Source organism: Psammomys obesus, unplaced genomic scaffold (assembly GCF_907164565.1).
Source record: "Psammomys obesus unplaced genomic scaffold, mPsaObe1.curated_primary_1811, whole genome shotgun sequence".
In the NCBI taxonomy this organism is placed as follows: domain Eukaryota; kingdom Metazoa; phylum Chordata; class Mammalia; order Rodentia; family Muridae; genus Psammomys; species Psammomys obesus.
Genome location: NW_026596244.1, coordinates 11,463,574 through 11,487,734, shown reverse-complemented (window position 1 = coordinate 11,487,734; position 24,161 = coordinate 11,463,574). Strand labels below are relative to the sequence as shown.

Genomic DNA, 24,161 nt, shown 5'->3' with positions numbered 1-24,161 from the left:
TAAGGTTCTAACTTGTGAAAGAAATTAAAGAAAAATTAAAAGTAATTTTTAAAAAGTGTAGGGATGGACAAGGTGGCTCACAACTTCAATCCAAGCACTTTGGATGCAGAACCAGGTGGATCTCTGAAGTTTGAGGCTGCTCTGGTCTACAGATCGTTACAGGACAGCAAACTTAGATGGCGGCGAAGGAAACTACTGAAAACAGAAAGCTGGTGAGGTGTATATGAACAAGGGAGTCATGTTTGAGGCCCAGCAAGCAGCACAACTTGGCAACTTCAGCCACATGGTTTTGGCTTTAGAGTCAAGGATACATGAAAAGAGTTATGGAATCTTCGTCCACAGCTAAGGAAATCCACTAAGACCAAGCATGTGTCAGGGGTATCTCTGCATGGAGGTCCAAAGAGGCATGAAGCTGTGAAGGTGAAGCCCAGATTGCCCTGGAGACCCCAAGATGTTGGCGATGTCGGAGTCATAGGAAACCTGCGAAGGAGAGCTGCTGACAGGGAGTGGAACCAGACCGAGAGAAAGAGGTTGGAGACAACAAAGCTGAAAGGAGCTGGAGAGCTGAAGAGTGATTTGACATCAAACATGGAGATGAAGAGTTTGGAGTTTGCGCAGTTGGTTTTTGGTCTTGTCTTGGTCCAGTATTTCCTTACTATGCTCCATTTCCTCTCTTTTGGAACAGTAACATATATTTCCTGTGACATTATATGTTGCAACTGTGTGATCTGCTTTTTGATTTTATAGAGGGTTATAGTTAAGAGATTGTCATGAGTCTCAGAAGAAACTTTGGACTTTTAAGCAGGGTTGAGACTGATAGATTATGGGGACTTTTGAGGTTTGACTGAATGCTTTTTGCATTATAACTACAAGCCTATGAGGAGCAGGGAGTGAAATGTGCTGGTTTGAATGAAAATGGCCCCCATAGGCTCACAGATAGTGTCACTGTTGGGAGGTGTGGCCTTGTTGGAGTGGCCCTATTGAAGGTACTGTGTCACTGCGTTGGGGGTTTCAGAAACTCAAGCCTGGCCCAGTGTTCCTCTTTCCTTCTGCTTCCTGCTGATCCAGAAGTGGGATTCAGCCCTGTCTCTCATCGTGTCTGCCTGCATGCCACCATGCTTCCCATCATGACAATAACGGACTAAACCTCTGAACTGTAAGCCAGCCCCACATAACTATTTTCCTTTGTAAAGCTTGCTGTGGTCATGGTGTCTCTTCACAGCAATTAAATTCTAAGGAACGCTGACCTGCTGATACAGAGAGTTGATACAGTGAATATACTAACAGTCCCTGGATTCAGAAAACTATTTTAATTTCACTTAATTCTGATTTTACTACAAAACATTTTCTTTCTAGATTAGTTCTGAATGACAGAAACTAATGCAGTCACTAATTTTATGTCAAATGCATTAATTACTTCACTCAAGTGAGGCTTTATGGAGAATTGTTACTCAAGTTGAGTTCTCATGTTTATGACCTTACATTTCCTTCATTTACGAGTTCTGGGATCCATTTCTAAGGCCTCAGGAGAGCATGGTCACCGTCCTGATCCCTGGAAACATATACTCTTCCCCCAAATCTAAAGTCTGCACTTTCTAGATATGCTCTCTGTTTGTGTGAAATGCTCATCACGTGTTCCAAAAAAGAATCTGTCCAAAGCCTCCTCAGATAATACAAACTAGCTCACCTACAGCCTTGCAAACACTTGGCAAGTTCCTGTCATGAACAATAGGACTCCAACTCCACACACACTCAGGGGAAAAATACAAAAGTCTGATGGTTTACACACTCAGTAAAGGGAAATAAATGAGCCACATAACTCCAAATGATTTCTGGTCTATAGTATGATAGACAATCCTGAAGCATCAACTCAGGATGAAAACTGATAACTTAGACCAGCCTATCAGTATTGGAAGGCTGACATTACTCACCACTATTATTTATTTATTTTCAGTCTAGAGGTGTTTTGCCTGCCTATCTGTCTGTCTGAGCCCTGTGTCATAGGATAGCATATCCCCTGGATCTGGAGTTACAGATGGCTGTGAGTGCCCGTGTGGGTTCTCGGAATCAAACGTGTGGAGGAGCAGCCAGGGATCTAGGCGGCCCTACCCTGAACTTTCTAGTTTTTCACCTCTGTACCTGATAGAAATCTTGAGGAAACACCGGTGGGTTATCATTGACATCCAGCACGTGGATAAGGAGGGAGCCCTCTGTGTGGTACACTGAATCGGAAACTCGGACGATCAGCTCATATTCAGTAACTTCTTCAAAATCCAGCGTTTGCACCAGCACCACCACTCCAGTGTTCCGGCTGATAGCGAACTTGGCTCCGGAACTGCTTTCTTTGACAAAACTGAAGGTGAAAGCTGGATTCAGATCCGCATCATGAACGGATACCCGAGATACAATTACACCAGGCAAAGAATCTGCAATCATCAGGACCAATGTCAGCTTCCATTAAAAGTCATCATCAAAAGACATTTTTCTTTCAGTTGTTCAGCCCAAGTATTTTCATTTCAAATCTAAAATGATTTTCTCTTTTTTTTTTCTGGCATGATTTCTCATATAAAGCTCATTATGAGTTAAATCAAAACACAGAAGAATTTATAAGCACAATAAAAGTGAAAATCTACCACAGAGTAGCAATTGAGGAAGTAGGCTCTCCTCCAGCTTCATACTGCAGTTTTCCACCATATGCTTACAACACTACTCCAGGATCAGAAGGCATCCTGAGCACGTCCCTGTGGTACAGTGTCTCTATCGGAGCAGAGGCTCACAAGGGTATCCAGCAGAGGAAGGACGCTACAAACAATTACCGTTGAGAACAGGCCAGAACTGAATGAAAGTATTTGTGCAGATATAAGACTTAGTACTCATTTCGTGTTTAGTGTCATAAAATTACTTCTTTGATGGCGACACAGACATTGCTTTTTTCTTTTGTTTTTCAAAATGAAACATAATCATGGATGTAGGAAAACAAAGTACATACAGTGCTGTACTGCGGTACCCATGCTGAAGGTTGGGTTATACAAGAAGAAGGCGGTGACTCAGCATGTCATCAAATGAGCTTCACCATCATTAGTGTCCTGCAAGGATCAGCGAAGCTCAGGTCGAACAACAGCAGTGCCCAGAAGGGACAAACGGCTAGCACAGTCACAGCACGTGCTCCTGCCTGGAGTACTTTCCGTGTTTAAGAAAGACCTACATGTGAACACACTATCAGGAGTGACAGTCTGAGGCATGGGCTGCAGCCCGCAGGCCATCTGGCTGCAAATCTAAATGCTAGGATTTAAATCCCTTGACATTTGATTTCCCTAAGACTGTCCACTACTTAGTCAATAAAATAAAGACAAACTTATCTGGTTTGTGTGGCTGTTGAGAACTAATGCCTAATAAAACACCTGGCTGCAAAAAAAAAAAAAAAAAAAAAAAAAGACAAACGTGTACGTTAATCAAAAGTTGATTTCAAATTGCCACACTTACTTTCCGCAATTTCTACTGCTTCAGAAGGGAGGAAGACTGGGGCATTATCATTTATATCTATCACCTGTATATTGACCACAGTTGTGCTGGAACGCCTGGGCACCCCGCTGTCTGTTGCTTGCACAATCAAGCTGTTTTGGAAAAGAATCAAGGATGTTATGAGCCATCTAGGATTTATTTTCTTAAAGCATAAATCTAAAAATCTAGTATAATTTTTATGTGAATTCACTGGCTCTTATTTCTTCTAGATGTATCATCCACAATTTATTTTACAAGAATGGTAGCTTGAAATGTACGTATTTTTGACAAGTTTCAAGAACAAACTCCAGCAGGCTGCCAGGGGTCGTGAGGCATTAAATGTAAAAGTAAATGCACAATTTCTTGGGGACAGCCTTTAAAATTCTATTCAGGATAACCTAAACAATGCATGCGCCAACACTTGTGTCCACCCCACAGAGCGGTGATGGCTAGTACTCCCATCTAGTTATACCACCAGAAGACGCTGTCAAAATGATGGCTGTATACTCATAGTTTTCAGAGCCAAATGTCAAACCAATCAATACTGTAGACTTTCGAGAGTTTGCTGCCATAGGGAAGGAGCAACTGGGTTGTGAAAGGCTTCCACTCTTCAGAGGAGAAAGGGTAAGTTCTGAAGGAATTTACACAATGCGATTTACTCTCCCCAAGGCAGAGCTACCACACACCTCCTTTCTCTCACCACTTTTCTAGCATCATCTAATTGCAAGCCTTGTCAGTGTCTCCTGGATTAGTGTTTTACCTATTTTGTCCCTATCTTGAGAGCCTTCGGTGGAGTGATCAAACCCCTTGTTTGATTCTAGGACCTAAAGGTATGATAGAACAGGGGAAGTTCAATGTTTTCACAGCCAACGAAGTGTAGACCAATTGAGAGTTGAAATTTTTAGTACTAAATACAGAAAAGCCTGGAATTTCCTATACTAAACTACATGAACGTGCATGCCCAGGCTAGCTAGTCTCTGTACCCATTATCCCAGCAGGGCTGTTTAAGTGCTGTATACTTAGCACTTGAGAAATGGCGCAGTGGTTAAGAATGGATACACCTGGACGAAGTTCCAGTTTCAGTTCAGCAGCCACATGTAGCTCTCAACTGCCTCTGCTGTCATGTGGCCTCTGCCTTCTGCCTGACCCACATGCACAGGTAAAATAAATCAGTGGTTTGAGAACCTGAATCCCTACTTAAACATCTACAGGCAAGCATCTGGCCCCCTAAGTGCTGACCCCTGCCTGAGGGGCCTGTCCTTGCGCACTGGTGCCTTCTCCAAGCTCACATCTCCAGTGAGACTTCCCTGATCCTCATGTGATCTGAAAGCCCTTCCTGACCGTAGCACACTGTACAATTTCCTGCCACAGTAGTTATCTTCTTGATGGCTCTTCTGTCTGCCTCTTCCATGTGTTCCTGTTGGAGGCTGGTTTCATGCTATGCATTCTGATGCTAATTATTGGCCTCCGAGATCTGGTTGCTGTCCAAATGAGCAGGCATTGATGTACCACAAAATGCTGTTTGTAACCTTGCCTAAAAGCTTACTCCTGTTTGACCAATAAAAAGCCGACACACTGGGCAGGGCAAATGAGGTAGGTGTGGCTAAGGTTTGAGGGCTTTGGGGACAGGAGAGGATCCCCCGGGAAAGAGAGGATAGACAGAAAGAGAAGAAGGAAGAAGGAAGCCACGCTGGGTTATCATAAAAAGGAGCACATGGTCAGCATGGATGGAGGAATTGGCCCAGATGAAGAATATAAGCAAGTATTTGGGGACTGTGGATGGGAGGTCACCCAGATAGGAATGGTTAAAGTGGTTAGTATGGGATACCGTCTGGGTGATATGAGATTATGTAGGTGGAATTATCTGCCCAGCCCAAGGTGAAATAAGGCAAATCTAAAAATCTAACAAGTGTCTATGTCCTTTATTGATTATAACAGTGGGTTAGATAATACCACCATAATTATAGTTTATTAATAAACATTAGCCATACATTAAATTAAGAGCAACAGTTCCTTTAGGGTAGGTGGATGCCTCGCTCTAATAATTTTCTTTAATGACTGTTGAGTGTCAGTTTCTGAGGATTTTTCCATGGCTAGAGATTTAGTAAGTGGTAGAGCTAGAATCCAATCTTAGAGCTTGCTCAACTCAAAATCTGTGCTCCTCCTAATGGGCCCCTCTGTCATCATGCTTCCTGTACTGCACATCCAGAGCATCTAATCATAGCTGCTTTTAATTTTTCTCTAAGTGTTCTCTAAGAGGAGAAGCAGGTACGTTGTAAAGTGGACTTTCAATTAGAATAACAACTTTATTTCAGAGGGTATTCATATATGCCACGCACAGAAACAACCTTTTAAGAAACCGGATCTTGAAAGCAGGCACAATTCTTCTTGCATAGCTAGTGTCTTTTCTTTTTCCAGTCTTAAATTTTAAAGTGATGTAAAAATAAGTCTCATCTATTTCCTATTTGAATTCCACTAAGAGCAACTGCCACTCTTTACTGTCTACATGCCACACCTTTTATACCTATAGGGTTGGGATGGCAGCAGAACCCCCACTTGGACTTCATAGGAATAATTCCAGGTGGAAATTTGATTTGTGATCCTGGCCATCAGCCAAGTATATATGGGAATATTTTTGTAAGAGTAATCAGCTCACAGTATTCTCCTCCCATTGCAGCTTGCTGAAGGGCTCTTACAGGACCAAGGCTAACAAACATGGCATTGACAGATTCTGCCCTTCACCTTTCCTTCTTCTTCCTGTGAAACCATTAGATTACGTTCCTAGAGCTAGCACCAAGTTCTATTCCCTTATTTGGCCATCTCCTCCTTCTGAGGCTGACTACCAAGGTCTAGCTTTTAAAGTACTGAAATCCAAGTAGATGGCTGGAAATAATCAAACTCAGGGCTGAAACCAATACATTAGAAACAAAGAGAACAATTCAAAGAATCAACAAAACCAAGAGCTGGTTCTTTGAGAAAATCAACAAGATAGACAAACTCTGAGCCAAACTAACTAAAAGGCAGAGGGCCACTGTCCAATTCAACAAAATCAGAAATGAAAAGGGGGACATAACAACAGACACTGAAAAAAAAAATCCAAGGAATTATTAGGTCCTACTTCAAAAGCCTATATCCAACATTTTAAAAATGTAATGAAATGGACAATTTTCTTGATAAATTCCATTTACCAAAACTGAATCAAGATCAGGTAAATAAATTAAATAGTTCCATATCCCCTAAGGAAATAGAAGCTGTCATCAAAAGTCTCCCATCCAAAAAAAGCCCAGGGCCAGATGATTTCGGCACAGAATTCTACCAGACCTTCAAAGAAGAGCTAACACAAATACTCTTCAAACTATTCCACAAAATAGAAACAGAAGGAACATTACCAATCTCATTCTATGAGGTCACAGTCACGTTGATACCTAAACCACACAAAGACCCTATAATGAAAGAGAACTTCAGACCAATCTTGCTTATGAACATTGATGCAAAAATACTCAATAAAATACTTGCAAACCAAATCTAAGAACACATTAAAGATATCATCTACCATGACCAAGTAGGCTTTATCCCTGGCATACAGGGGTGGTTCAACATACAAAAATCCACGAATGTAATCTACCATGTAAACAACTGAAAGAAAAGACCACATGATAATCTCCTTAGATGTAAGCCTATAGCCAACATGAAACTAAATGGAGAGAAACTGAAGTCAATCCCACCAAAATCAGGAACAAGACAAGGCTGCTCACCCTCTCCTTATCTCTTCAACATAGTTCTTAAAGTCCTAGCTAGAGCAATAAGACAACTAAAGGAGATCAAGGGAATACAATTTGGGAAGGAAGAAGTCAAAGTATCGCTATTTGCAGATGATATGATAGTATACCTGAGTGACACACACACAAAAAAATCCTACCAGTGAACTCCTTCGGCTTATAAACACCTTCAGCAAAGTAGCTGGATACAAAATTAACTAAAAAAAATAAATAAATAAATAAGTAGCCCTCCTATATTCAAAAGACAAATGTGCTGAGAAAGAAATTAGGGAAACAACACCCTTCACAATAGCCACTAATAACGTAAAGTACCTTGGTGTAACTCTAACCAAGCAAGTGAAAGACCTATATGAAAAAGGCTTCAAGTCTCTGAAAAAATAAATTGAAGATATCAGAAGATGTAGAGCTATCCCATGCTCATGGATTGATAGGATTAACATAGTGAAAATGGCCATCTTAGCAAAAGCAATCTACAGATTCAGTGCAATTCCCATCAAAATTCCCAACACAATTCTTTACAGACCTTGAAAGAACAATTCTCAACTTCATATGGAAAACAAACAAACAAACAAAAAAATCCAGAATTGCTATAACGATCCTGCACAATAAAATATCTTCTGGAGTTACCTCCATCCCTGATCTCAAGCTGTAATATAGGACAACAGTAATAAAAACGGCATGACACTGGCATAGAAACAGAATGGTGGATCAATGGAATTAAATCAAAGACCCAGAAATAAAACCCACACACCCAGGAAAACTTAATTTTTGACAAAAAAAGCCAAAATCATACAATGGAAAAAGACAGCATTTTCAACAAATGGTGCTGGTCTAACTGGATGTATACATGTAGAGAAATGCAAACAGACCCATATTTATCACCCTGCACAAAGTTAAAGTCCACATGGATCAAAGACCTCAACATAAAAACAGACACACTAAATCTGTTAGAAGAAAAAGTGGAGAAGAGCCTTGACCTCACTGGCACAGGAGACAACTTTCTAAACAGAACACCAACAGCACAGACTCTAAGATGAGCAATCAATGAGTGGGACCTCATGAAACTGAAAAGCTTCTGTAAAGCAAAGGCTATCAAAAGAAAACGACAGCCTACAGTCTGGGAAAGGATCTTCAACAACCCTATTTATATCTGACAGAGGGCTAATATCCAGAATATATAAAGAACTCAAGAAGTTAAACACCAAAAAATCAAGTAATCCCATTAAAAAAAAAATGGAGCACAGAGCTAAGCAGAATTCTTAACAGAGGAATATTGATGGCAGAGAAACACTTAAAGAAATGCTCAACATCCTTAGTCATCAGGCAACTGCAAATCAAAATGACCCTGAGATTTCACCTTACACCCATCAGAATGGCTAAGATCAAAAACTCAAGGGATTATGCATGCTGGAGAGGATGTTGAGAAAGGGAAACCCTCCTCTATTGCTGGTGTGAATGTAACCTTGTACAACCACTTTGGAAATCAATCTGGTACTTGTTTTCTCAGCAATCAGGAATAGTGCTTCCTCAAGATCCAGCTATGCCCCTCTTAGGCATATATCCAAAAGATGCCCCACCATTCAATAAGGACATTTGCTCAACCACGTTCATAGCAGCTTTATTTGTAATAACCAGAACCTGGAAAAAACCCAGATGTCCCTCAATGGAAGAATAGATTCAGAAAGTGTGGTACATTTACACAATGGGATAGTACTAAGCAATTAAAAACAAGGAAATCATGAAATTTGCAGGCAAATGGTGGGAACTAGAAAAGTTCATCCTGAGTGAGGTAATCCAGAAGTAGAAAGACACTCACTTATAAGTGGATATTAGACATATACTATAGGATAAACATACTAAAATCTTTAGTCCTAAAGAAGCTAAACAACAAGGGGGCCCCTAGGGAAGATGCTTATTCCTCAATCACAAAGGCAAACAGGATAGACATCAGAAGCATGAAAAGTCAGGGAACAGGGACCTCTGAAAGATTCTACCCACCAGGGTATTGAAAGAGATACTGAAACTCATAGCCAAACTCTGTGCAGAGTGCCAGAATCTTTATGCAAGAAAAAGGAGATAGAAAGACCTGGAGGGGACAGGAATTCCACAAGGAGAACCAACAGAGCCAAAATAACTGGGTCCAGGGGCCCTGCAGAGACTGATACTCTAACCAAGAACCATGCATGGAGAGGACCTAAACCCTCTGTTCAAAGGAAGCCCATTGGTTGCTCAGTCTCCAAGTGGGGTCCCTAGCAAGGGGTACTGGGGTTGTCTCTGATATGAACTCAGTGGCTGACTCTTTAATCACCTCCCCCTGGAGGGTGCAACCTAACCAGGCCACAGAGGAAGATGATGCAGCCAGGCTTGATGAGACCTGATAAGCTAGGGCCAGATAGAAGGGAAGATAGGGTCAGATAGAAGGGTCCTCCCCTATCAGGGGACGAGGGAAAGGGCAGAGGGGGAGAAGAGGGAGTGTGGGTGGGACTGGGAGGAGACAAGGGAAGGGGCTGCAGTGGGGGTACAAAGTGAATAAATTGTAATAAATATCTTAATTTAATTTCATTTAAAAAATAAAGTACTAAAATCCAACAATCAAAAGCTCCCTTCAGGTCACCTAATTAACATGTCCAATCAAAACAAAGCAACTCATTCTCGAACCAGGTTCCCCCTTTCCCTTCATAAACTGCCATTTGTCTGTGGGGCTTGTCTGTCTCCTCCCTATCCAGAAGCAGTCTTTTTTCTCTCAGGGGCAAATATTCCTTCCCCTTCTCCCTTGTTCCTTTTCTTTCCTGCCTAGTCCTCTGTCTCCTGTCTGTGTCTCTTATTTAGTGCCCTTTGTCTGGGCAAATAAATCTTCTTTGTGCTGAGCACTTGGTCTTGGTGTGTCCTGTGCCAACTCCAGTCCTTTCACGTGACCCTCCCCACATGACCTAAAGTGTCAGCTGAGACAGTAATGTTAGACTTCCATCAACTCTGCCATTAATTGTCACAACACCTGTATTCTCATAATGCTACAGCCTCAGGGTTCTGTGCAATGCCTAAGTCAGGCAAAAAAAAAAAAAAAAAAAAAAAAAAAAAAAAAAAAAAAAAAAAAAAGTGAGCTTTCTCTGACATGGAGAAAATCTCTGGTTCTGTTTCAAAATAAAAGGGTGAGGAAAAGGCAGCCTGTTGCTGGTTGGAAGAACAAATGAGAGAACGAGAGAGTGGGCTACAGAGACTTGAGGGAGCCTGTGAGACCTCAAGCTGCCTGAAGGTTCCTTGGCAGTCTTTGTGAGGGTTGTAGCCTGTTCATCTGGCTCCCGCAGCAGAGGTCTTGCGCTGAGCAGTGTCAGCAGAGGCCACGACGACACTGGCCAGACTCAGAACAGGCCCACCTAAACCAGAACATCTTTTCCTCTTCTCCCAAGTATGGAAGGCTGCTCTCACCACAGCACACTTCAGTGAGGCCTTCAACCAGATAAGATCTCACTTAATTTCCTTAAAAAGCTGAAGTTGTTGGCAGAAGAAAATTTTAAAAATTTTCTCTCCACTATATTCCAAGTATCTACCAAGAATTTTCTGTTCCTTCTGAAATCTTAAAAATAAAAATATCCGCTAACACCAGAAACAGCTCTGAAAAGAGTTAGGATTTCTGGTGAAGGATGGTGAGGTGACTTCTCACCATCTCTGTTTCTTCTTCCCTCAATTCCACTGAGAGGATAGAGAGGAAATTTTTTAAAATATGCAAATCCCTAAGGCTGAAGAGGAAAATGGGCGTGCAAGGTGGAAGCGGAGGGGATGTAAAGACACAAATTGTCAAGGGGTGGGTGTAGATCAGAGTGTGGGAGAAAGCCAGAGATTAGAACGTATTCAAGATGCAGCACTCAAATACACCTCAAGATCCATTTATGAAATATGTTTGGTGTGTATTACTTGTTAAATATACATGTAATATGTCTTATAAACAGATGCACATATGTGTGTGTGTTTGTGCATGCATATCTATGCATATATCTTATACAAGGTTTTTCTTCCATGATCTTCACTCCTTTTCAGCCTCCTGTTTTATATATATGAAGCATCCCAAAGAAGTTAGCCAAAAAGCAAAGCTAGCTGTCTAAAACCTGAAAAGGGTCAGTGTCTTCTGAACACTTACAGAACAGAATCCACAGCAACAGCCAAAAGTGGCAAACACCAAAACAAAAACAGCAATAAAAAAAAACAATGGGCAGGGGGAAGAAACACTGAAATCACATATGAAGATAGAAAGGAAGCATTCCCTGTTCAGAAAGAACTTATTCAGCTCAAGAAGAGCCCATGTTAAAGAATGTCGTGAGGGCCGGCGATGTGGCTCGGACGCTGAAAGCCCTGTCCAACAGCCCTGATGACCTGAGCTGGCTCCCTGGGACCTGCACAGTGGAAATACTGAACCAACTCCCACAGGCAGTCCTCTCCCTTCCGCTCTCACACTGTGGCACGCACACACGCGCACACACATGTCCACACGCACATGCTTATGCAGTGCTGGTACAGATGAAGGCATTTGCAGATATACAAAGGCCCACATAATTTTCTTCTATGGCAACCGAGGGGCAGTCAACTTCTTGGCTTTTGCTTCTGACACTTTGGAGTTAATTTATTCATGTGGAGTTGGAGAAAGGCCTTTTTAAATATTAGGACTAATTTAAATGTTGGGAACATGACGCAAATAGGAAAAAGTTGAAAGCTATTTGATTTAATTGCTAACTAAGCTCCATTGAGTAAGAAGTCTGTAACGGCCAGCCATCACAATTGGAAAGTGCTTAGCTCCCAGGACTTGACAGGCTCTCACTAACCCCTGAGATTGCAATCACTGAAAGAACATGAGCTGAGATTTACCTACAGCCATCTGTGGGGGGGAAGTGCTTCATGCTTAAAATTTCCATGGTAGCAATGAGGCAAAATGTTGAGTTTTAACAAATTTTTGCATTAAGCACAATGGTTTTAGTAATTATATTAAAATATTACAAAACTGCTAACTTAGGGCAAGGTTTTAAACTTTAAAAAATACCTTTGAAGTAATATTTTGAAATATATTAAATAAAAAAAAACAAAAAAATGCTTAATCAAACTTTCAGAATTAGAAGGGCCTGGGATGGGTAACTGCTTCAGTCTACTCAGTAACATGCTCCATTCAAAGCAGCTTTCAGTGCTTAACCACACAAATAGATGGTTTCTCATGAAACATGAAAGTAGCCTCAAATACCGCCCCCCCCCATCAGAAGGTCTGTTCTTTGTCTTGTGTGGTAGAAACAGTGTGACTGAGGGTCAGAATTACTGAGTATAAGTCTAAATTCAAATTTCCAGTCATACTGCAACACAAAATAAGCCACCTATGTAATTTTCATTGTTAAATAAAATTCTCACCTTAACTTCTTTATGAAATGGCTATAAGAATTAAATGAAACACAGTAGCTACACCCTGTAGCCAGTGGTTTGGTTGTTTGCTTCAAAGTTTTAATTACTCAAAGCCAACCACTATCCAAAAGTGTTAATGGAAATTTCTAGAAATAAACAATTCATAAGCTTTAAATAGCTACAGTTTTGAGTATCTTGGTGAAACTTCATGCTGTTCTCCTCTCTCCAGAATGTGAATTATTCTTCTGTCCAGTGTGTCCGCACTGTATATGTCACCTGCCACTTAGTTACTTAGTAACCACTTCAGGCAGCTGTGCAGCTGTGCAGCTGTGCCTCTGTCCATGTAATTCCTGAGTTACTTACGATGCCACAGGGCAGAAAAATGAAAGAAGTGACTGACTCTGCTACTATATGGCTATCCTGCCTGGTACTGAGGAACAGAATGAAGCAGTATGTATGGGCTTTAATGTAAGTTTCAGGTCTTTAGTGAGAACTCTCAGAACACATCCTTCACAGATTAGTGGCAACTATGGGACACATGTGCAAAGCTTTTTGGAATAAAATCACAAAATATTATTACAATGTAAATGAGAAGGGATATAAGCAAGAAAAGCAAACTTCTCTTACCACAGGCAGGCCTACTGTTTCTCCAAAGACAAGCAGTACTGACAGCTTCTCTGAGGAGTGTTTTAAACAAAAGAATGTTCCTTTTCTCAGATGATCATGCCTTATAGACACCAGCGTGTTTCTTGTCATTTCCTATGTGGTTGAGGCAGGAGGCATCGGGAATGCTTCAGTAATCTGTATTGTACTTGCTTTGTGGTCTAAATACCTGCCTGTTTCAATAATGCCCTTGGCGGCTAGTTCCTTCACCGTGAACACACACCCTTCTCCGGAAAACATGCCCAGCAACCTTGGACCCACCTGCATCGGTTACACATATACCCACCTCTAGACTATGTTTGTCTTCCCTCTGCAACAATCAAGCTTACCTCGAATCTACACAAATATTTTACCAATGTATGAATTGAAGGGCTGATCCAGCCTGAACTGGTTTTGGGTGTGTGCACAGTAAGGCACAACTGTGTCTTCAATAAACTTTAAGGGAGGACCCCTGTTGAGAGCTTTATGCTTGTGCATGGTTGGATGTGCATATGAATAAAATCAGATGGTAAAAGAATGGGCATGCGCGGTAGCAAAGTGTTATGGTATCTAATGTATCAGTCAAAGCCGAGAGCCACCTTCGCTGTGGCCCTTTAGTAAGCAAATTCCTCTTTTTCTTAACTCCACAGAGGAAGCTCTACACAGCCATCAGAGCCCAGGAGGGTCTGCTTCACCCATGAAGCCGCTCATCCCCTGCAATGCATTCTCACTTTTTCTCCTGCTTTGCCTTTAGGTGCCTGTCTTGGTATTTTTGCGGTTCTGTGTCTGTTTTTATTTCAGTTCATTGAATAAGAGGCTCTGGATCTCTGTCCTACATGGACTGTTTTTAGAAATCAGTTTCAGAGTGTTCTATGCAATGGCTGCACCACCATTCTTTGAGGGATATCCATTTGTGGGCCATTCTAGGTTTCTTGGAGTCCTTGTTTTAGTGAGATGCTGTAAGTGTGTGTGCGTGTGTGTGTGTGTTCTTGATGAACACTGACTCCTGATAACATGCAGCAGGCTTGCAGCACAGATGGTCTTTCTGGAGGCTGGCACCACTCAGACTCTTGGCCACAATCTTTAATGTTGAACATCAGCTTTTAATAAGATCATTCTGCTAGACTAACATCCCACAACAAGGACCCTGATGACAAGGCTGTGCATTCAAACACAAAAAACAAAGAAACCCACAAAGCAATGCCATTCAGTCCTACTCTTTGTGTGAACAGTAACAAGAGACTTTTGCAGAGGGCTTTTCCACTCACTGGACATTTCACTAACACTGTCTTTTGACTGTTTCCCTCTTGCTTCTTAAGAGGATGTGTGGAATTGCAGATCTAATCCAGTTGCTTTTTCAAAACAGGCAATAATTTCTAAGAGTGTTTTGACATGACTGAAGGGCAACTGGAGGCTGGGAGAAAGGCGAAAGGAGAGTACTACCAATGATTGGTCAGGCAGAGGCTGGGCAAGCCCTCTCGCCTGAGTGTGAAGCTGGAACACACCTGTAGGCATTGGCGGACTCGTAGTCCAACGCGGAACTTGTGGTTATGACCCCGCTCAGTGCATCAATCTGGAAGGCCTGGTCGCCCGACACAATGGAATACTCCACCAGGCTGTTCAGGCCTTCATCCAAGTCAGCAGCAAAGACCTGTGCAAAACCAAGTTTTCCGTTGGAAAAGATTCACCTGGTAATGGGATCCAGGCTGGCTTCTCAGAGAAATGAATTAGCAAAGAATACAGATTATCCAATGCATTCCAGGAACAATGCTTGGAGCAGCGCTTCTCGGCCTTCCTGAGGCTGCTTAATATGGTTCCTCCTATTGTGGTGACCCCAACCATAAAACTATTTCCATTGCTCTGTCATAACTGTAATTTTTCTGCAGTTGTGAATGATAATGTAAACATCTGTGTATTCTGTTGGTCTTAAGTGACCCCTGTGAGGGGGTCATTTGGCCCCCAAAGGGGTCGTGACCACAGGCTGAGAGCTGCTGGCTTAGTCATACCAATGTTCAGCTGGCTCTTTCACTGGCCTTAGATGGACTGGGAGGAAATGGGAGAGAAAAATGTCTACATATTCATTTAAACAATTGCCAAATGGCACTCACATGTTTCAAGCTATAACTGTGCAACTAGCAAAGTTACTGTAAACTTATAATATGCTTGTATAGAAGTTTTCTAGTTCTGCCATGGACTCATGCTGCCTCCAGAAAAAAAATGAAATGAATGTTTTAGGAAACTCCATACACTAAATGGCAAGTCTTCAGTTGAACTCTCTTTCTCTCTTTCTCACTTTATTTTTGCACATACACGTGTGTGCACGCACATGTGTGGAAGAAGGCTAGAAGGTGACATTAGGTGACTTTGTTTCTATACTTAAGCAGACCCTCTCCTTAACCTGGCGCTCACCGATTGGAGCTGCTCTAGCCAGGCAGCTAGCCAGGTTGCCCCGTGAGTGCCTGCCTCCCGTCTAAGGGTGGAGCAGGCTGACACATGCGCGTTTACAGGTGTTCTGGGAATTTGAGCCCTGGTTCTCACCTTGCATGGCAAGTGCTTTATCTAACAAGCCACCCACCACCCCCTCAGCCCTAAGTTGCCTTTCTTATCTGATTGAAGCATTGCCTATAAAATAGGCCAATATGAGACTTTTCTATTTCATGGTGAAGTTTTAACTCAAGGGGACCGTTGAGTGAATCAAGTCCTAGATTTAGTGCTATAAATTATCACCTTAATGGCTTATTTGGTGAGTTTTCAAAGTAGTGTTAAGGCTAGAACAAAAGGTCTGTAACATTTCCCGTGGAGATATATTGCAGGGTTTTCTGTGCTGGATTCCAGTTACTACACCAGTTGTATCACTGGAGTCAAGATTTTATTTTAAGCTGTTGGGTTATTAAACGGTTTTAATTCATGCTCTCTACATCTGCTGTGACTCTTTCTCAGCCCACATCCCTTGTCATCTCTTGGGCTCCTATATTGATTCCCTGGTTTTGTTTTTATTTACTCCTCAGTTCATTCTCCAAACTTCTGCCAAGGGTCTCGGAGGATGATGAGGACCACATGGAATACACTTCGTCTCATCAGGACGGCATGCTAGTTAGCTCTGTGGTCTAGAAAGGCCACAGCAGCCTTTAAGATCACCAGGAAGAGAAACTAGTTTCCAAATAGGGACAAAATCCACTGTGTCCCCTGGGGCCATCTATTTAAGCATGATTCAGATAGCACACTGCCCACGGTGGGCGTTAACATTCTAGCACTCTGGAAACACATCTCCATCATGGTTAACTTCGCCCAGAGGTGTGTCAGGCCAATGAAGCTGGTAAACACGGGAAGAAAGGCCCTGGGAGCTGCAGCCAGAGCTGCCAGAAAGAGGAATGAGCTCTGCTTCACCCTCTCTTCACCTGGGATTCAGTACTTTTTTTGTGTCCTACATAGTCTTTGTTAGTACTTAGAGAAAACAGGTGGCTGGCAACTGTGCATAGGGTCAATGAAGAAGAATGAAGAATGGAATTTCAGATTTTCTGCCTTCTAAAGTTCATCCAACCCACTAAACAGTGAACGTGTCCTGAAAATTGTTAAAACTTAATTACGTGTTGGTCACAGGTCCTGGGTACTTTGAGATACAATGATTGATTGGTAATACACACACACACACACACACACACACACACACACACACACACACACACGATTTCTGTTACCTGTATGACATGAGTATTGTAGAACTGTCCTTCAGACACTGATGCTTGGTACACACTTTGTGTAAAGCGTGGAGAATTATCATTCAGATCCTGGATGGAAACTGCTACTGTGGTGAAGGCTCTATGCCTGTCGCTCTCAGCTAGAATGGTGAGCTGTACTTCATGCCTGACTTCAGAATCAAGGAGTTCCGGCTCTTCTACGATGAGCTCTCCTAGTTTATTCCCAAGGTGAAAAGTTTAGAAAGAAACGGTGATGTTATTTTAAAATTTCTGAGAACACTGTTGGCTCATGTGCTCTGACTGGGGCATGTATGGAAAAAGTGGGGAACTTACATACATTTGTGGATTTATGACATTTATAGGCAAATGTCTGTAATCTGGTAGCTTTCTATTACATCATCCTTCACATAAAAAAATAAAACTTTGGGGCTGGAGAAATGGCTCAGTGGTTAAGAGCACTGTCTGCTCTTCCAGAGGAAGAGTTCAATTTCCAGCAACCACATGGTAGCTCACAACCATCTATAACGGGATCTGGTCCCCTCTTCTAGCGTGCAGGTGTACATGCAGATAGGGTAATCTCATATATAAAATAAATAAATAAATCTTTTTAAAAAATAAATAAATTTTCACATTTATCCTATGCCAATATCTGCAAAATCTAGATTTTAAACATTTTTTTTAAATAACCAATCTGTTCATTCATCCATCCATTGCAGGGAGGCCTGCCGTAGTGTGCCTGTGATGCTAAGAGGCGAGCTTTTGGAAGTTGGTTCTTGTCTTCAGCCTTGCTGCGACATGCATGGCCTCTCCTTTTCCTGCTGTTATCCATTGTACTCCAGTCTAGCTGGCCCACAGACCTCCAGCAACTTGTCTGCCTCTGCTTTCTGGAAGTAGGAATGTTAGGATTGCAGACGTGTGATTACACAGCATCTGGCTTTTTATGACGGTTCTGTGAGTAGAACTTGGGATCATATGAAGGCCGCTCATTCTTTAACCAACTGGGACATCTCCAACATTTCTCACATCTCCTTCCATCTCCTTAAACCACCAGCATTCTCCTCCTTGGTCCCTGCATTAGTTGAGCATTAGCTGTTGAGCTGATCTCCCCAAGGATCCAGGCTCCATTCTGAACTGACAAGGAAAGCTGTTGTTCTCCTGCAGAGAACCCGCCAGTGGGTTTCTACACTGTGACAGAGGTGGGAAGCTTTAACTTGCAGGGACATGCTGGCTTAGGCCTGCTCTACCTCAGTCTTGCCTGTTGTCTTTTTTGACTTCCCCAGCCCCTCTTATGAATACCCATCCATCCTATGCCTTCTGCTTTTGGACAGCTGCATCGTCTGTATAGCTGTTTCAGTCTGGTTACCTTGTTGTTGTTGTTGTTGTAGACTCCACATTGAGCACACTCCCTCTCTCTTGAACTTCATCATATCCCCAGTACCTCGCTCATGGGCCAGCATTCAATACTCTCACACCCCATAGAAAACACAGAATGGGGTTACAGAAGTGGACCTTGGGGGATGATGCCACAGCTCAACTTTCCTGCCTTGACATTCCTCTGTGTGATTTCTACTACGGGTGTCTGTTGTGGGACGACATGTGCTGGTATAAAGTGAACAAACAAACAATCTTGAGGAAGGCTTGGAAATGGGAATTTCCGGGCATGTGAAGGCACATGCATTGCAACTTTGAGGGAACCTATATTCCAGATTAAGGATTTTACTACCAAATTTAAGAACTTAAAATCTTGCTATGCATATGTATGTGTATGTGTGTGAATTTGTGCACATGAGTGCAATGCTCATAGAGGACGGAGGGAGGTCTTTGGATGGCCTAGAGCTGCAGGTACAGGCAGCTGTGAGATGCCTAGAATGGCTGCTGGGACTCTAACGTTAGGCCTCTGAAAGAGAGACATCCCTCAGCCTCTGTGCCACCTCTCCATTCCCTCCACTGCCTAAATGAAAACATCAGCAATTCGCTGTCATTTTTGACACTTCCACAAACCACATCTGCCTGTGACCAGAACCACTTGACAGTATTTAGGGTGACCCTGCAGAGTCACTGTGATGCGTCTTGTGACCGGCAGTGAAAAGGGCAAATCTTCAGAAAGCCCTGCACTGTGGGGATGGAAGCCCGAGAGGGAGATGAAGTGTTCCCCGGAACACACCATCATGGACTGTTTGTCCAGGAAGGAGAAATGAGGAGCACAGCACCAAGTGAGGGTGTTGTCTGGGAGAACGTGTGCCAGCCGGCGGGAGGCAAAATGGAGTTTAATCAAGATCTGCTGGGCCTTGGTTAACTACGTTTGGAGTGGACCTACGGCTCTAATGCTTTCTGCTTGGTTTTCGTTTTGGTTGTGATGAATGACACACAGTTGTGAAGCTCGTGAGAGGGCTCCAGGCTGGCACAAACACTAAGCCCGAGTTTTGCCTTGCATCACACGTGTGCATTTCTCTCAGAAACATTGCAGATGTGGCCATGAGGGAAGTGCCCAACACCTGGGCAGAAAGCTGCCTGCTTTGATCCGCCAAGAAGCCTCACCAATGTCCCCCTGAAAGGTCTGTGCGTGTGTTAGGCTGCCAGTGGTGTAGCAGCAGGAGAACAAAGCCACAGGAACAGTTTCCAATATGTGCACAGCCAGAGCTCTGTCCAAGCTGCAAAATCCACACCAGAATGAAATTTCGACTCTTCAAATGGTGCTGGCTTGATGACGTGATCAGGTTACTTCAGCCAGTCACACACTATGGGCACACATCTGTGGAAGCCCAAAGCACAGTGGGCAAATGTTGACGTTATCCCGTAGTGCTTAAGCTCCATTCGGATACAGCTGTGCCTGGGAGACGCTGAGAGCTTCATCACTTTGTTTTCGGTCGGTCAACCAAGTAACGGCCTGAGTGGGACCAGCTGTTATTTACATGCTCAATCTTGGTCACATTCGCAAATCCCTGCAGCCTCAGACTGCAACTGGTGTTTGTGACCGTCCCTTCAGAGATCAATTTTACTGATTTATCATTCCTACCAGTTTCCTATTTTATAATAAACATCCAGAAAAAAAATCTTCGTTATATACTTTTACGCACAATTTTACTGGTAATGTGCAAAAAGTCACATGAGAGTTGCATTTTATATACAAACTTGTTCATTGCAAAGACAGAAGAGTGAATGTCAGTGCTGTCAAAAAATTAAAAAATGAAAAACGCGTCATTGCATTAATTTTAGCAAGAAAGTACGACATTCTTAGACTAGCTTAAACAGGCAGGCAACAGGGCATGTGTCATCCATGGCTACCCTCCTTGATGGAGAATGTTTTACGCACTCCACTAAAGTATGGGGCTTTGTTACCATCAAGTCACAGAAGAGGACACAGTGTGATTTTGATCAAGCTAAAAGAGAACATTGGGTAGGGGATTCAAACACAGCAGGATAATAAAGACAAGATGGTAACTTGGTGCCCTGCACCAGCCTCAGGCTGCTGATCACCTGATGTGAAAGAAGAGGGCCAGGGTACATGCATAAATTTCCTTCATTTAGCCACTCAACAGTGTATACAAATTTCTAGACTACCATATAGGAAGGAGCAAACAAGAGAATCAGGGAAAGAGGAAATGGACCAGAAAGGGAGGAGACCCAGGGTGGCTTCCTGGTCCAGTAAGGCTTTTTGGTGGTGATGGGTTGTTTGTTTTTGTTTTTGTTTTTTTTTTCTTTTTTGTATTTTATTTTTTTCTTATCAGTTACATTTTATTAACTCTGTACCCCAGCCATGTCCCGATCCCTCATTCCCTCCCAGTCCCTCCCTCCCTCCCTCCTCTCCACCGCGCCCCTTGCCAAGTCCACTGATAGGGGGGACCTCCTCCCCATTCATCTGATCCTGTTTTATCAGGTATCTTCAGGACTGGCTGCAAAGCTCTCCTCTGTGGCCTAACAGGACTGCTCCTCCCTTGGGGGGTGGGGAGGCCAAAGAGCCATTCATTGAGTTCCTGTTAGAAATAGTCCTTGTTCCCCTCACTATGGGAAACCAATTGGTTACTGAGCTACCACAGGCTACATCTGAGCAGAGGCTCTAGGTTACATTCATACATGGTCCTTGGTTGCATGTCAGTCTCAGAAAAGACCCTGTGCCCAGATATGTTTGGTCCTTGTGGAGCTCCTATCCTTTCCTCATCAGACTAACTTCCCTTCTTTCTTATGATTCCCTGTACTCTGCCAAAGGTTTGGTCATGAGTCTTTGCTTTGAAAACACTGCTAGTTAGAGTCTTTCCAATGCGCTCAGTAGACACCTGTCATACGTTCAATGCACATCCCATCCCATCCCAATGCAATCCTCATTCTAAACGAGGATTGATCATCTTACCCCATGTCCACTCTCTTGATTATCTTTTATAGGTGTACAGATTTCATTATGTTTATTATATCTTATAGGTCTATATAAGTGAGTATATACCGTGTTTGTTTTTGAGACAGTCTCTCTTCACATAGCCCTGGCTATCCTAAAACTCACTAGATAAGACCAGCCCATCCTCAAACTCACAGAGATCCTCCTGCCTCTGCCTCCTGAGAGCTGGGATTCATGATGTGACCCACCACACAGGCCTCCAATGAGGTCTTATTTCTAGAGATAGAGACAGATAAGTAGGCTTTATAATTTCCATTGTCTAGTGGGAATTACATTCCTCTTGTTGTACCATCTTACACATATTTTAAAACTATTTTAAGGTAAATTTCAACATAGCTAATTGCTTTGTCAAAAAATATATGTCTACTGGTAAGAACTTTGATCTAATGGTAGGTAGAGTTTATTTTTTGTTTAATAAAGGAGTTTGTGGGATTGAGTAGACTATGCCTGAACCTTACAAGAGTGATATAGACAAAGGATCTGGATAACTTTGGAAGTACGCAAATCTTACTGTTGTTATTGCTTTCCTAAATATGTTTAATGTCAGTTTTTCTTGCGGACCCTGACACTCTGGAACCATGAGGAAGTTCAGGAGTGATGATGCTTGCTGCACTGTCCTTTGTTCCACACTGGAAGAAGAGATGAAGGCTCCTAGCACATCTCAGCTAGAACACGGACTGAAGGCCGGGTGAACCATCAGTCACAGCATAGCCCTGGACGAGATGATTTTACTCCAACAAACTCACTCTTATTTTTCCCAACAAGTGCTTAACATGGCAAAATAAAACAGCTGAGCTACACAGTAACGCCGAATGTATTAGAATATTCTTGGTCGGGTTTGACAGTGCAGTAGTTGATTGCTGTCAGGTAGCTGATGGTTCATGCTTGTGTAATGGGTTGGTGCTTACTTACAGCATAATAATAGTCTAACTAAAGCCGAGTTTAACATACACCCTGTTTGTAAGTCCTTTCTTTAACACCACAGAAAAGCCTCCCATGAGTCCTCAGGTTTCCCAGTTGGGATGAGAGAAGAATTCAAGGCCCTTCCAGTGAAAACTCCCCAAGGCCAGAGTATGTGTTTATCTTTAACCAAATTCAGTCTCAACAATGTCCCTAACTTTATCTTCAGTTTCCAAAACAGGTGAGTAAATTATAAGGAAAAGCCAATGCAGCTTCAAAAATTCAAAAGGCAGAATAGACTCTGTTTATTCTGGAAATGGTAAGAAAATAATTTTCAGTGACTCTATACGGATCAGCAAATACACAGCTTTGGGTTCCCCATAATCCCTCATGGGCTGTCGTGGAACAACTCTGACTTATCTTACAATTATTTATCTCTAACAATTTCAAACTTTTAATTTTTAATTCATCCTTTCACAATTTCTTGTGTGTGTGATATTTCAGAATTACTTATCAGATATGATATATATATATATAATGTGTGTGATATGTATGATAAATACTTTTATTCATCTCCTATTATCGCCTCCTACTTTCTTCCACCCCTGCCAAGCCCCTCATTCCTAACAAGTCTTTCTTCTACTGGTATTCCTTTTGGGAGTTGCCTGTGTTTTTAGCCAGGGCTGACTGCATGAGTGGAGGTGGGGATTACTGAATTGAGCAGAAGCAGCTTTCCACCCCCCCACAGCCCCCACCCCTGTGTAGCGGTAAGGCATCAGGAACCCTCCTCCGTCCACGGTGTCTGCTGACAGGCTCCGTGTTTTCCGGGTCCTGTGCACGTGCCACAACTGCTGAGAGCTCAAACCGTGCAGCAACTATACCAAGTCAAGAAGACAGGGAGGGTTTCCTCTTCCCTCTTCCCCATCCTTTGGCTCTTGGGTTCTTTCTGTACCCTCTTCTGCCCTGATTTTTTCAAGTGTCCCAGAATTACTTCTCAGTAATACCAGTAAAGCAAAAAGAGAATAAAGTCATCATAAAGTAGAAAGGGATTACCTGAGTTAGAATCCAGGGAAAACACTCCATCTTCATTCCCGCTAAAAACTGAATATGTAATGGAGTCTGGAACTGAGACAAGAGCAAAAGCCTTTACAGTCACAACAGAAGTACCTGTGAATTTAGGGTTAAAGAAAAAGAGCATTAGAAAATTTCATGGACACATTAAAGCAGACACTGGGTATTATCTGCCTTACTTTTTATCCAGGATCTCTCAGTTAACCTAGAGCTCATGGTTGAGCCCGCTGACGAGCCAGTGAACCCCGAGGTCTTCCCTTGCACCCCTAGTGCTGATTACAGGGTGTCATACCAGTGTTCTGCTTTCCACTTGGGTGCTAGATCCTCGTGCTTGCACAAGACCCACCATGAGACATGTGGCTCCTAAATATATTTTAAAATTATTTTATTTATAAATCAACAGTAGTGGACATTTTTGTACAGACATTAGTTTTAAAAACAAAGCATGAAGTCCTGTGTATCAAAACTTGATTTTAGCTTAAAGTATATGGAAACAGGGAGGAAAAGGGGAAACAGAGGAGGCAGTGGAGATTCCCTGCACTGGGCCAATTGCAACCCTGAAGCTGCACAGGTCTAAGGAACGCAGCTTGACACCCACCTTGTCAATACGCTAGGGTAAATTGATTTTCCCTTAGATGCTCAAGGAATGTTTATTATTTAATGAACATTCATCTAGAGCCGGAGATGAGCCTTGGAACCCACATTTGGAAGGGAAAAAACTGACCCCAGAGAGTTGTTCTCTGACCTCCACATGTGCTGTAACATGTGTGCCCATAAACACAGACACACACACACACACACCCA

General features: G+C 42.5%; 1 protein-coding gene across 1 annotated transcript in view; it reads right to left on the bottom strand.

The window, feature by feature from the left end:
- Dchs2 (dachsous cadherin-related 2) overlaps positions 1–24,161 on the bottom strand; it is a 214,677-nt gene that overhangs the window by 6,732 nt on the left and 183,784 nt on the right. The window contains exons 14-18 of the mRNA XM_055596585.1: positions 23,340–23,453; positions 16,997–17,208; positions 14,804–14,949; positions 3,484–3,614; positions 2,140–2,426 (exon numbers count right to left, since the gene is read on the bottom strand). Of these exons, the coding sequence (XP_055452560.1) occupies positions 2,140–2,426; positions 3,484–3,614; positions 14,804–14,949; positions 16,997–17,208; positions 23,340–23,453 (890 nt within the window). The remainder of the gene's footprint in view (positions 1–2,139; positions 2,427–3,483; positions 3,615–14,803; positions 14,950–16,996; positions 17,209–23,339; positions 23,454–24,161) is intronic.